Source organism: Vulpes vulpes, chromosome 11 (genome assembly GCF_048418805.1).
Source record: "Vulpes vulpes isolate BD-2025 chromosome 11, VulVul3, whole genome shotgun sequence".
In the NCBI taxonomy this organism is placed as follows: Eukaryota; Metazoa; Chordata; class Mammalia; order Carnivora; family Canidae; genus Vulpes; species Vulpes vulpes.
In genome coordinates this window covers 80,434,802-80,448,854 of record NC_132790.1, presented here as the reverse complement: position 1 = coordinate 80,448,854, position 14,053 = coordinate 80,434,802, and the positions used below count along the sequence as shown (strand labels likewise).

Sequence of the window (14,053 nt, the reverse complement as noted above, 5' to 3'; positions counted from 1 at the left end):
CTGGGTGAAGTAAGTCAATCGGAGAAGGACAAACAGTGTATGTTCTCATTCATTTGGGGAATATAAATAATAGTGAAAGGGAATATAAGAGACGGGAGAAGAAATGTGTGGGAAATATCAGGAAGGGAGACAGAACATAAAGACTCCTAACTCTGATAAATGAAGTAGGGGTGGTGGAAGGGAGGAGGGCGGGGGGGTGGGCATGAATGGGTGACGGGCACTGAGGGGGACACTTGACGGGATGAGCACTGGGTGTTATTCTGTATGTTGGTAAATTGAACACCAATAAAAATTAATTTATTAAAAAAATTAAAAAAATAAATTCATTCTGAAAAAAAAAAAAAAACAGACACATAGATCAATGGAGCAGAATAGAGAATCCAGAAGTGGGCCCTCAACTCTATGGTCAACTAATATTCAACAAAGCAGGAAAGACCATCCACTGGAAAAGACAGTCTCTTCAATAAATGGTGCTGGGAAAATTGGACAGTCACGTGCAGAAGAATGAAACTAGACCATTCTCTTACACCATACACAAAGATAAACTCAAAATGGATGAAAGATCTAAATGTGAGACAAGATTCCATCAAAATCCTAGAGGAGAACACAGGCAACAACACCCTTTTTAAACTTGGCCACAGCAACTTCTTGCAAGATACATCTATGAAGGCAAGAGAAACAAAAGCAAAAATGAATTATTGGGACTTCATCAAGATAAAAAGCTTCTGCACAGCAAAAGTAACAGTCAACAAAACTAAAAGACAACCTACAGAATGGGAGAAGATATTTGCAAATGACCTATCAGATAAAGGGCTAGTATCCAAGATCTATAAAGAACTTATTAAACTCAACAACAAAGAAACAAACAATCCAATCATGAAATGGGCAAAAGACATGAACAGAAATCTCACAAAGGAAGACATAGACATGGCCAACAAGCACAAGAGAAAATGCTCTGCATCACTGGCCATCAGGGAAATACAAATCAAAACCACAATGAGATACCACCTCACACCAGTGAGAATGGTGAAAATTAACAAGACAGGAAACAACAAATGTTGGAGAGGATGTGGAGAAAGGGGAACCCTCTTGCACTGTTGGTGGGAATGTGAACTGGTGCAGCCACTCTGGAAACTGTGTGGAGGTTCCTCAAAGAGTTAAAAATAGAGCTATCCTAAGACCCAGCAATTGTACTGCTGGGATTTACCCCAAAGATACAGATGCAGTGAAATGCCGGGACACCTGCACCCCAATGTTTATAGCAGCAATGTCCACAATAGCCAAACTGTGGCAGGAGCCTCGGTGTCCATCGAAGGGTGAATGGATAAAGAAGATGTGCTATATGTACACAATGGAATATTACTCAGCCATTAGAAATGACAAATACCCATCAGTTGCTTCGATGTGGATGGAACTCGAGAGTATTATGCTGAGTGAAATAAGTCAATCAGAGAAGGACAAACATTAATGGTCTCATTCATTTGGGAATATACAAAATAGTGAAAAGGAATAAAGGGGAAAGGATAGAAAATAAGTGAAAATACCAGTGATGGTGACAGAACATGAGAGACACCTAACTCTGGGAAACGAACAAGGGGTAGTGGAAAGGGAGGTGGGCAGGTGGTTGGAGTGACTGGGTGATGGGCACTGAGGGGGGCACTTGATGGGATGAGCACTGGGTGTTATGCTATATGTTGGCAATGAACTCCAAAAAAATTAAAAAAAAAGAATCAGAAATTAAAAATGCAATAACTGAGATTGGAAACAGGCTTGATGCAATGAACACAAGACTGGAAGAAGGAGAGGAATGAATTAGTGACCTAGAAGATAAAATAATGGAAAACAATGAAGTTAAACAAAAGAGAGAAACAAGTATGATGGAACATAAGAATAGGCTTAGGGAACTCAATGACTCCATCAAACATAGTAACATTCGTGATATAGGAGTCCCAGAAGAATAAGAGAGAGAAAAGAGGGCAGAAAGTTAATTTTAGGAAATAATAGCTAAAAATTTCCCTAATGTGGGGAAGGAAACAGACATGCAGATCCAGGAGGCACAGAGAATTCCCATCAAAATCAACAAAAGCAGGCCAACACGAAGACATACTATAATTAAATTTGCAAAATGTAGTGATAAAGAAAAAAAAAACTTAAAAGCAGCAAGATAAAAGAAGTCCTTAAATTACAAGGGAAGACCCATAAGGCTAGCTGCACATTGCTCAACAGAAACTTGGCAAGACAGAAGGAAGTGGGCATGATACATTCAAAGTGCTGAAAGGGATAAATTTGCAGCCAAGAATATCACAAGGCTGTCATTCAGAATAGGAGAGATAAAGAGTTCCCCAGACAAAAAAACCCAAAACAAACAAACAAACAAAACTAAAGGAGTTCATGACAACTAATCCAGTCCTAAAAGAAATATTAAGGAGGACTCTGAGTGGATAGGAAAGACCAAAAGTGACAAAGACAAGAAAGGATCAGAGAAAATCTCCAGAAACAACAACAAAACAAGTAATGAAATGTCACTAAATGCATTTCTATCAATAATTACCCTGAATTAAAATGGACTAAATACTCCAATCAAAAGACACGGGGAATCAGAATGGATGAAAAAACAAGACCCATCTATATGTTCCCTATAAGGGACCCATTTCATACCTAAAAACATCTGCAGTTTGAAAGTGAGGGGATACTCCATGGCTGTGGCCCTTCTGGACTACGTAGCCCCCGACTACCATTTCCTGACCATACACAGGGGCCAAGTTGTGTATGTCTTCTCCAAGCTGAAGGGCCGAGGGCGGCTCTTCTGGGGAGGCAGTGTTCAGGGAGATTACTATGGAGATCTAGCTGCTCGCCTGGGCTATTTCCCCAGTAGTGTTGTACGTGAGGACCAGACCCTGAAACCTGGCAAAATCGATGTGAAGACGGATAAATGGGATTTCTACTGCCAGTGAGCTCAGCCTACCACTGTCCCTGCTGTGTGTGTGTGTGTGTGGTGGTTTTTTTTTTCCTTCTGGCTTTATGCAAATATATCAGCCAAGTGCAAAAAAAAAAAAAAAAAAAAAAAAAAAGTGAGGGGATAAACATTTATCATGCAAATGGACATCAAAAGAAAGCCGGAGTTGCAATCAATACTTGTATCAGACAAACTAGACTTTATACCAAAGACTGTAACAGAAGATGAAGAAGGTACTATATCATAATAAAGGGGATGATCCAAAATGATCTAACAATTGTAAATATTTGTGCACCCAACATAGGAGCACTGAAATACATAAAACAATTAATAACCAATATAAAGGAACCCATTGATAATAATACAATAATAGTAGGAGACTTTAACACTATGCTATATCAATGGACAGATAATCTAAACAGAAAATCAACAAGGAAACAGTGCCTCTGAATGACACACTGGACCAGATGGGCTTAACAGATATATTCAGAACATCATCCTAAAGCAGCAGAATACACATTCGTTTCAAGGGCACATAGGACATTCTATAGAATAGATCACATACTGGGTCACAAATCAGGCCTCAACAAGTACAAAAAAATTGAGAACATACTAGGCATATTTTTAGACCACAATGCTATGAAAGTTTAAGTTAGCCATAGGAAGAATTTGGAAAGGCTACAAATACATGCAAGTTAAAGAACATCCTACTAAAGAATGAATGGGTTAACCAGGAAATTAAAGAAAAAATGAAAAAAATACTTGGAAACAAATGAAAATGAAAACACAGCAGTCCAAAACCTATGGGTTTTGGATACAGCAAAAGCAGAACAAAGAGGGAAGTTTATAGCAATACAGGCTTACCACAAGTAAAAGGAAAAATCTCAAGTAAACAACATAACCTAAAGGAGCTCGGTAAAGAAGAAGAAATGAAGCCTAAAGCAAACAGAAGGAAGGAAATAAAGATTAGAGCAGAAATAAATGATATAAAAACTAATAGAACAAATCAATGAAACTAGGAGCTTGTTCTTTGAAAAAAAAAATAAAAAAATAATAAAATTGATAAACTCCTAACCAGATTTATTAAAAATAAAAGACAAAGGACTCAAATAATAAAATGACAAAAAGACAGAGGAGAAATAACAACGAACACCACATAAATACAAAGAATTATAAGAGAATATCATGAAAAACTATATGCCCACAAATTGGACAACCTGGAAGAAATGGATAAATTCCTAGAAACATATAAACTACCAAAATTGAAACAGGAAGAAGAAACCTTGAACAGACCAATAAGTAGCAAAAAAATTCAACCAGTAATTAAAAATCTCCCAACAAACAAAAGTCCAGGGCCAGACGTCTTCATAGGCAAATTTTACCAAACATTTAAAGAAGCGTTAATAACTATTCCAAACTATTCCAAAAAACAGAAAATGAAGAAATATTTCCAAATTCATTCTACAAGACCATGTTATTTACCCTGATAACAATACTAGATAAAGACTCCACCAAAAAAGTAAACTACAGGCCAATATCCTTGATGAATATGGATGTAAAAATTCTCAATAAAATACTAGCTGACTGGGGATCCCTGGGTGGCGCAGCAGTTTGGCGCCTGCCTTTGGCCCAGGGCGCGATCCTGGAGACCCGGGATCGAATCCCACGTCGGGCTCCCGGTGCATGGAGCCTGCTTCTCCCTCTGCCTGTGTCTCTGCCTCTCTCTCTCTCTCTCTCTGTGACTATCATAAATAAATAAAAATTAAAAAAAAATATTTAAAAAAAACATAAATTATAAAAAAAAAAAAATACTAGCTGACTGAATACAGCAACACACTAAAAGAATCATTCACTATGATCAAGTGGGATTTATACCTGGGCTGCAAGGGTGATGCAGTATTTACAGATCAATCAACATGATACGCCACATTAATAAAAGGATAAGAACCATATGATCCTCTCAATAGATGCAGGAAAAGCATTTGACAAAGTTAAACATCAGATTCATGATAAAAACCCTCAACAGAGTAGGGTTAGAAGGAAATTACCTCAACATCATAAAGGCCGCATATGAAAGGCCCACAGCTAATATCCAAATTGGGGAAAAACTAAGACCTTTTCCTCTATAGTCTGGGAGAAGACAGGGATGTCTACTGTCACCACTGTTCAGTGAATGACTGGACAGCTACATGCAAAAGAATAAAGCTGAATCACTTTCTTACACCATACACAAAAATAAATTCAAAATGGATTAAAGAACTAAATATAAGATAGGAAACCATCAAAATCCTAGAGGAGAACACAGGCAGTAGCCTCATTTACCTGGGCCATAGCAACTTCTTTCTAGATGTTTCCTGAGGCAAGGGAAACAAAAGCAAAAATAAACTAGTGAGATGTCATCAAAATAAAAAGCTTCTGCACAGTGAAGGAAACAATCAACAAAACTAAAAGTCAATTAACAGCATGAGAGAAGATATTTACAAATGACATAACTGATAAAGGGTTAGTATCCAAAATATATAAAGAACTTATAAAACTCAACAACCCAAAAATAAATAATCCAATTAAAAATGAGCAGAAGACAGGTGCCTGGGTGGCTCATTTGGTTAAGCATCTGACTCTTATTTCAGCTCAGGTCATGAGATCAAGCCCTGTGTGGAGGTCCGTGCTGGATGTGGAGTCTGCTTCAGATTCTCTCTCTCCCTCTCTCTACCCTCCTGAACTCTTGCTGTCTCAAAAAAAAAAAAAAAAAAAAAAAAAAAAAAAAAGCAGAAGACAGGAATAGATATTTTTCCAAAGAAGATATATAGATGGCCAACAGACACATGAAAAGATGCTCAATATCACTTATCATCAGGGAAATGTGAATCAAAAGTACAATGAAATATCAGTTCAAACCTGTCATAATGGCTGGAATTAACACAAGAACAACAGGTATTGGTGAGGATGTGTAGAAATGGGAATCCTCTTGCACTGTTGGTGGGAATGCAAACTGGAGCAGCCACTCTGGAAAACAGCATGGAGCTTCCTCAAAAAGTTAAAAATAGAACTACCTTGTGATCCAGCAATTGTACTACTAGGTATTTACCCAAACAATACAAAAATACTAATTCAAAGGAATAAATGCACCCCAGTGTTTATAGCGGCATCAACAATAGTTAAATTATGGAAAAAGCCCAAATGTCCATTGATAAATAGATAAAGATGTAGTATCTATGGGTTAAGTAGGGGTTGGGGATTAACAAGTACACTTGTTGTGATAATCCCTGAGTTTTGTATGTAAATATTTTATCACTAAATTGTACACCTGAAACTAATATTACGCTATGTATTAACTAACTGGAATTGAAATAGAAACTTTAAAAAAAGAAAAAGAAAAGATGCATGGTATGACTTTGATTTTTTTGAAATTATGGACTTGTTTTGTGGCCTAATATGTGATCTATCCCAGAGAATGTTTTGTGTGCACTTGAGAAGAATGTGTATTCTGCTGTTTTTAGGATGGAATGTTCTGAATATGTCTGTCAAATCCATCTGGTCCAGTATATTATTCAAAGACACTGGTTTCTTGTTGGTTTTCTGTTTGCATGATCTGTCCATTGATGTAAATTGGGTGTTAAAGTCCCCTACTATTATTGTAATATTATCAGTTATTTCCATTCTGTTTGTTATTAACTGCTTCATGTATTTGGGAGCTCCCATATTGGGTGCACAAATATTTACGATTCTTATATCGTGCTGTTGCATTGTCCCCTTTATTAGTATATAATATCCTTCTTTGTGTCTTGTGTTTTTTTAAGATTTATTTATTTATTTGAGAGAGAGAAATGTCTGTGAGTGGGGGTAAGGACAGAGGGAGCAAGAGAGGGAGAATCCCCAAGCAGACTTCCTACTGAACACAGAGCTCAATGTGGGGCTCAATCCCAGGACCCTGAGACCATGACCTGAGTGGAAATCAAGAGTCAGATGCTTAAGAGACTGAACCTCCCAGGTTCCCCTTTGTCTTTGATTATAGTCTTTGTTTTAAAAGTCTATTTTGTCTGATATAAGTATTGCTACCTTAGTTTTCTTCTGACATCCATTTGTGTGATAAATGTTTCTCCATTCCTTCACTTTCAATCTGCATGTGTTTTTTGGTCTAAAATAAGTCTCTTATAGGCAGCATATAGAGGAGTCTTCTTTTTTTATCCACTTCTTCATTCTATGTCTTTTTATTAGAGCATTTAGTCCATTTACATTTAGAGTAATTATTGATAGATATGTAGTTAGTGCCATTTTATTACTTATTTTGTGTTATTTCTGTATATTTTCTCTTATCCTTTTTCTCTCTCATAATTTGTTGGCTTTTATTAGTGATATAGTTGGATACTTTTCTGTTTATTCTTTGCATATCTATTAGTGGTTTTTGATTTTGTAGTTACCATTTAGGTTTGTATATAACATCTTCTGCATATAGCATTCTATCTTAAATTGATGATCACTTAAGTTTAAACCCTTCTCTCCTCCCCACATTTTAGGTATATAATGTGATGTTTTATATTTATTTATGTTATGACTGCTTTGACTGCTTTTTATGGAAAATTATATTTTTACTATTTTTTTAATTTTTTTTTTTTTTTTACTTTTTATTCTTTCATTCATGGTCTCTCCTTTCCACTCAAAAAGTTCCCTTTAATATTTCTTGAAGGGTTGGGTTAATAGTAATGAACTCTTTGTTTTTGTTTGGGAAATTATCTTTCCTTCTATTTTGAATGATAACCTTGCAGAATAGAGTATTCTCGGCTGCAGATGTGTCCCTTTTAGTATTATGAATAGATTATGCCACTTTCTTCTGGCCTGCAAAGTTTCTGCTGAAGATCCAAGGCTATTCTACTGATAGCCTTATAGGGGTTCCTTTGTATGTAACTGTCTTTTCTCTTGTAATTTTTTTCTTTATAGCTACTTTTTGCCATTTAGTTACTATGTTTCTTGATGTGAACCTCCTTGAGTTGAATTTGGAGGGGATTCCTGAATCTAGATATTTGTTTCCTTCTGCACATAGGGAAGTTTCCAGCTGTTATTTCATCAAATAAATTTTCTGCCACCTTTTCTCTTTCTTCTCCTTCTCCGTCTTCTTCTTCTTCTATCCCCATAATGCAAATGTTATTACACTTGATAGAGTCACTGAGTTCTCTAAGACTATTCCCAATTTGCATAATTTTCTTTTCTCTCCTTTACTCAGCTTGGTTACTTTCCATCACTCTGCCTTCCAGGTCATTAATTCATTCCTCTGCTTCATCTAATTTACTATTTTTTCCAACAAGTGTATTTTTAATTTCATTTATTATATTCTTGATTTCTATTTTTTAAATCTCTGATGTTCTCTACTCTTTTCTCACATCCCATGATGTGATGATGTGATGATACATCCCATGATGTATCTTTATGATCATTACTTTAAATTCTCTATCAGGCATATTACTTATTTCCATTTGGCTTTGTTCTCTTGCTATAGTCATGTTCTTTCATTCAGGAGATATTTCTCTGTCTCCTGATGTTGTCTGACATTCTTTGTCGGTTTCTCTGTGTTATTAAAGTCAGCTACTTCTCTTGCTCTTAAAAATAATAGCCTTATGAAGAAGAGGTCCTATAGTGCCCTTCAGTGCAATGTTACCTGTTCCCAAGGGCCTGGCATTTCAGGAAGTATCTCCTATGTGTGTTGCATGTGCTCTGTTGTTGAGTCTTGGGCAATCCTTCAGTCCATTTGTCTGCAGAGACTCTCTTTGCCTATTATGGGTAGCGTTTGGTCCCTAGCAGGAGATGAGCATGTTTTAACAAGGTGTTCAGTGGTTTACTTGCAAAAGGAGATCTACAGCCAGAAATGAGGTTCTCCAAAGCACACAGGTCAAGAAATGTGGCGTTGGCAGGGTTTGCACTTGTCTTCTTGGGGGACGTGCCTATAGTGCTGGAGTAAGGTATGGGGGTGGGAGGGGGAGGGAGGGCATGGTGTAAGCAAGTTAGGTAATGTATGACATACTGGTTCACCCAGGTGGCCGTTGTTTATGCTAGGAGACATGGGAGGGAAATGGCATCTGCCAGCTCCTTTGTTCCTGGAGTTCCCATGATCCCTATCTCTTTGGGGATGTTCTGAGATGAGCAAATCACTCTCCCTTGCATCTGCACCCGACCCCCTCCATTTTTCAAACTCCTGGTTCTAAGCTGTATCTGCACAGGCTGTTTGTTGTGCTGTTTTTTTAAGGGTGGGGGCTCTGCTTCCTAATGCCCTCCATGCTCTCCCAGAATGGAGCCCAGCCATTTTTAAAATTCCAGGCTTTAAGTCCCACTGGATGTAAGAACTCATGCAATTTGGCCTCTCTTGCTTTCAAGGCAAATGTTTTAGGGATTCATCCTCCCCAGTTGTGGGCTCCCCAGTGTAAAAATCTGTTTTCCACCCTTCTCCACACCACTGGCTCCTTCCCCACCATAGACAGCTACAGTCTGTTTTGCTCCCAGACTTCCTCTTCACCCTTCCTACTTTTTTTGATGTGGCCTCCTCTCTACGTCTAGTTGTGGAGTTTATCTGCCAGTCTTTGGATGCTTCCTGGGTTATTTATACTGATGTGAATATTATCTAGTTGTATGTGTGAGTCAGGGTGAGCTTAGTGTCCTCCTACATCTTTTTAGCAGACCTCCCATTACGTTATTTTTAAATGGATTAATAAATATGTTTAAAGTTTCCTTGTTTTAATCTCTAATACAATAATCATTGACAGCAATAACTCATATAATCAGAAGCCCTTTGTGGTCCTGAAATTTTAGAGTGCTACAAGGTCCTGAGATCAAAGTTTGTAACATGTTATTCTCAACCATAAGCCCTTTGGGGGCAGGGGCTACATCTTTCTTGATCGCTGCTATACCCTACATGGGAGATATTTTAAAAAATGACTGTTAGGATGCCTCAGTGGTTTAATTGGTTAAGCATCTGACTTTAGCTCAGTCATGATCCCAGGGTCCTGGGATCAAGTCCCACATTGGACTCCCTGTTCAGTGGCAGTCTGCTTATCCCTCTGCCCCTTTCCTTGTTTGTGCTCTCTCACATGCATTGTTTCTCTCAAATAATTAAAGTCTTAAAAAAAATGGCTGTTAATATTTACTGAAAATGTGATCACATGCCTGTCCAAAGGAATGGACAAGACTCAAAATGGGCCTTGCAAAGCATTCCAGACAGAGAGAACATCTAATAAAAAGGACCAGAAATAAGAAAGTAAGCATTAAAAGAGAATAGTGAGAAATTAAGTGTATGAACCTAATACAGTGGATAAAAACTTAGGCTTTGGACATAAATAATCCTGAGTTCAAATCCTGACTCCAAGATATTAGCTAAGTTGCATTGGGCAAATCAACCATTCTCATAATAATAGCATCTACTTCCTACATTTGTGCTGACAACAGTAAAGTGCTCAGAGTTGTACTTCCCAACATAGCAGTCCCTTAACACATATGACCATCAAGTACTTGGTATGTGACTAGTGCCCTGGAAAACAAATTTTTTATTTTATTTAATTTTAATTGATTGAAATTGAAATTAAAAGTTTTCAATTGAAGCAGTTTTATCAATATGGATAAGAGTAGAAAAGGAAATGATTTTTGATATTTGATATTTGATATTCAGGTACTAGAAATCTTTAAAGTATGTTTGGAATAACTAGAAATCTTTAAAGTATGTTTGGAATAACTTGGGTATGTGAAATTAATTTTTCCACTGTACTTTTTATGAAATCTAAATAGAGGTCAATTATTTTCTTATTTTTTTTTTATTATTTATTTATGATAGTCATATATATAGAGAGAGGCAGAGACAAGGCAGAGACAAGGCAGAGATAAAGGCAGAGGGAGAAGCAGGCTCCATGCACCGGGAGCCTGACGTGGGATTCGATCCCGGGTCTCCAGGATCGTGCCCTGGGCCAAAGGCAGGCGCCAAACCGCTGCGCCACCCAGGGATCCCATGGGGTCAATTATTTTCAATAAAAATTTAGAGTTCAAATTGTGACATGATGTAGGTGTAAAATACATAGTGGATTTGAAAGAGTTAATACTTTGCCAAGAAGAAGAAGAAAAAATATATCAATCGGTCTCTATTTATTACAAGCCCACTGATAAAACATTTTATTGAAACAAATTTCACTTGTTTCTTTTTACTTTTTAATAGTCAGAAAATTTTAAATCATATAAATGGCTCACATTATATTTCCATTGGACAGTGGCTTAACACATTGTAAGCACTGTACAAAGTGCTAGTGATCACTGTTTTATTATCTGTACTATAGAGATTAACATTTACCTTACAAAATCATATAAAGAGAAAATGAGATATGATATAAAGCTCTTAGCACAGTGTGAAGCACATCATAAGAGCTCAGTAAATGTACCTGTCATCTGTAAGTGGCAAGGGCATCATGTGTTCCAGGAAGATAGACCTAGAAAATGAGGTGGGGGTTGGGTATTATATAAAGTTTTGCAAATCTGGCTGAGAAGCTGGGGCTTAATTCTCTGTGCAACCAAGAGCCACTGAAGCACATGATCCATGATGTGTTTTAGAAAGATAACTCTGACATGTATCCTCAGAGGGGGGATGTGAGTTTTGGAAACAATTCTAAGCCATTCAAAGCAAAGTCTGCAGAGTAGGTTGGGTGATCAAGCTGGGAAACGCTGTCTGGGGTCACAAACCAAGTCTCAGTTTGAGTGATAACTCTGGCTTCACAGGAAGCTCATAATCCAGCTTTGTGGGCAATTTTGAAAGAGAGGTTTCACAGGCATTTTTGAAAAGTGACAGACAGCATTATTGTTTTAAGCAGATCTTCCACTATGACTATTCCAAAATATGTACATTTTTGTATGTTTACACAACTAAGCACATAAATGGTCTCATTACATTTTAGTTTGTTTGTGCACTCCAGACAAAAGGCTCTTTTGTTATTGCTTTGTAAAACAATTTTCTGACCTCAAACCCCTTAGAGTCCTCCAAGTTCCTAATTTATATAAATAGGCTGATCCTTCCCTATGAAATACTTAGGTACCAAAAAAAAAATCCTTTCATCAGTAGCATCCTTAGATCCAGGCAATAGAAACTCCCGTCCTGGGCCCCACACCTCGGAAGGTTTTGGGATGGCCTCTTTTCTGCTGCACTCTTCTCCTTCAAGAGTTATCTAATGCTGCATAGAAAATCACCATAAAACTCAATGGGTTAACAGAATTATCATTTTTATCTTTCTTGGTTTCTGTAAATTTTGAGTTTGGGAGTAGCTTATCAGGGTGGTTCTGGTTCAAGGTATCTCATGAGGTTGTAGTCCAATGTCAGCTAGGACTGTAGTCATCTGAAGGCTTGGCTCGGACTATGGGATATGCCTCCAAGTAGTTCACTCACAGAGTTGGCAAGTTGGTTTTGGCTGCTGTGAGACCTTAAGGTCGTCTCCACATGGGAAGCTCCCTGACAAGATGGTGGCTAGATTCTGAGAGATTAAATATACAAATGGACAATGGCTAGATCATATATGAAAATAGAACTCTGACCCACAGCTTGTAGCAACCAGCCCAGGAAGTCAACCACAACCTCTGTAGCAATTAGCCCTGAATGGCCAGGGCTTGAAGGAGAGTTCCCACTCTCCATATGCCACAGAGGAAAGGCCATGCGTGTATGTTGCAAGAAGGCAGCCATCTGCAAGGCATGAGCCAAGTTAGCTGGCACCTTATCTGGGACTTCCAACCTCCAGAACTATAAGAAAATAAATTTCTGTTATTTAATCCCAGGCTGTGGTATTTTGTTATGGCAACCCAAGTAGACTAATATACAAGGTCCCTCACAGAACAGACTAGACTAGGCATGCAAGAGGTGGGGAGGTGGGTCATAGGTTGGGTGTGTGTGGGGGGGTCTACTCTCCACTGGCCACCTCATTCCAGCATGACACTTCAAGAAATCTGAAAATTATAAACTCAAATTTGCTCTTCCAGGATGTTATGAATGCATATACATGAATGTAGAGAGATACAACTTATTTAACAGTTTGTTAGCATGATTTATACCCTTAAAATACTTTGATATGTGATATGTAGGCCTCCATTGGTGCTCTTGCATTGGACCCCACAAATGTTAAAGGTACACAAGATTTTAGTTTACATAGTTTTTACTCTGAGGAAGAGCACAATATATATGTGTGGTAGGTTGCATCATTATTATTATAGTCAAAAAACACAATTCCACAAAGAAGGGTGCTATCTATCAGGTTCAAGTTAATAGCACAAACTGGGTAGAGGACCTTGCTCTGCCTCAATGCATATTTCATAGAGCATTTTTCAAGACTAAGAAACTAATGTAGATATCAGCTACACACCATTTTAAGGGGACTGATGAATTTCCTAAAAAGAAAAGCCTACATGAAATAGGCTTTGAAATGAATATTGTAGTAGTCACTGTTGGTGCCCACATAGATGCCTTATTACTGAGGGTGACTTTTGTTTCAAGTGACACCTGGAACAGCCAACTTTTATCCACTGAAATGTTCCTTGAAACATTTTATTTTCGACCTGGTATATCTTTAAACAAAAATGCTTGTCAGCAGCTGGCACATTAAGAAAGTCACTACCAGTTTTCCATAAGTTTAAAATATTTTGAGCTGTCCTGTGGAAAGTCTCTTTTTCCAGCTCAGCGAGTTCCCTAGCTGATGAATGTTCCCAAACACATATGGTTGCTGATGGGGGAACCCAGATTCCTGACTACACAGAAAGTAGCCCTTCTGCCTCTGTGACTTTGGGTTGAAGAGCAAGTCATGCCCTTGGCCAGGGCAGCTGAGAGCCTTTCTATATCTTATAAAAGGCGCTTTGGGCACTCCTTGTTTAATTACTTGTGGCTGTTTTTCCCTAACCTTCAGGGCCTTTGTGGAGTATTACAGTGTGAGCCAACATTGTAAATGCTGTAGTATTACCCAGCTGTCTAGAAAAAAGTGGCAGACTTAGCAGTCGTTAACAAATCCTACTCCCAGTTCTTTTCCAAATATACAGAAAGGATATGTGAAAGACAACAGTAAGAAACAAAGATGACCAAATGTCTGAAACAAAGCTGGA

At 37.8% G+C, this 14,053-nt stretch overlaps 2 protein-coding genes across 4 annotated transcripts in view; one reads left to right on the top strand and one right to left on the bottom strand.

The window, feature by feature from the left end:
* The window catches only part of TMEM108 (transmembrane protein 108), a 640,726-nt gene that overhangs the window by 477,905 nt on the left and 148,768 nt on the right, over positions 1 to 14,053 (bottom strand). The window lies entirely within an intron of this gene.
* Positions 2,697 to 2,954, top strand: LOC112932567 (melanoma-derived growth regulatory protein). The gene has a single exon (XM_026015538.2). It carries the CDS (start codon positions 2,697 to 2,699, stop codon positions 2,952 to 2,954), a length of 258 nt encoding a protein of 85 aa, XP_025871323.2.

Coding starts and splice junctions, on each gene's coding strand:
- LOC112932567 (XM_026015538.2), top strand. CDS start 2,697: ATGGCTGTGGCCCTTCTGGACTACGTAGCCCCCGACTACCATTTCCTG.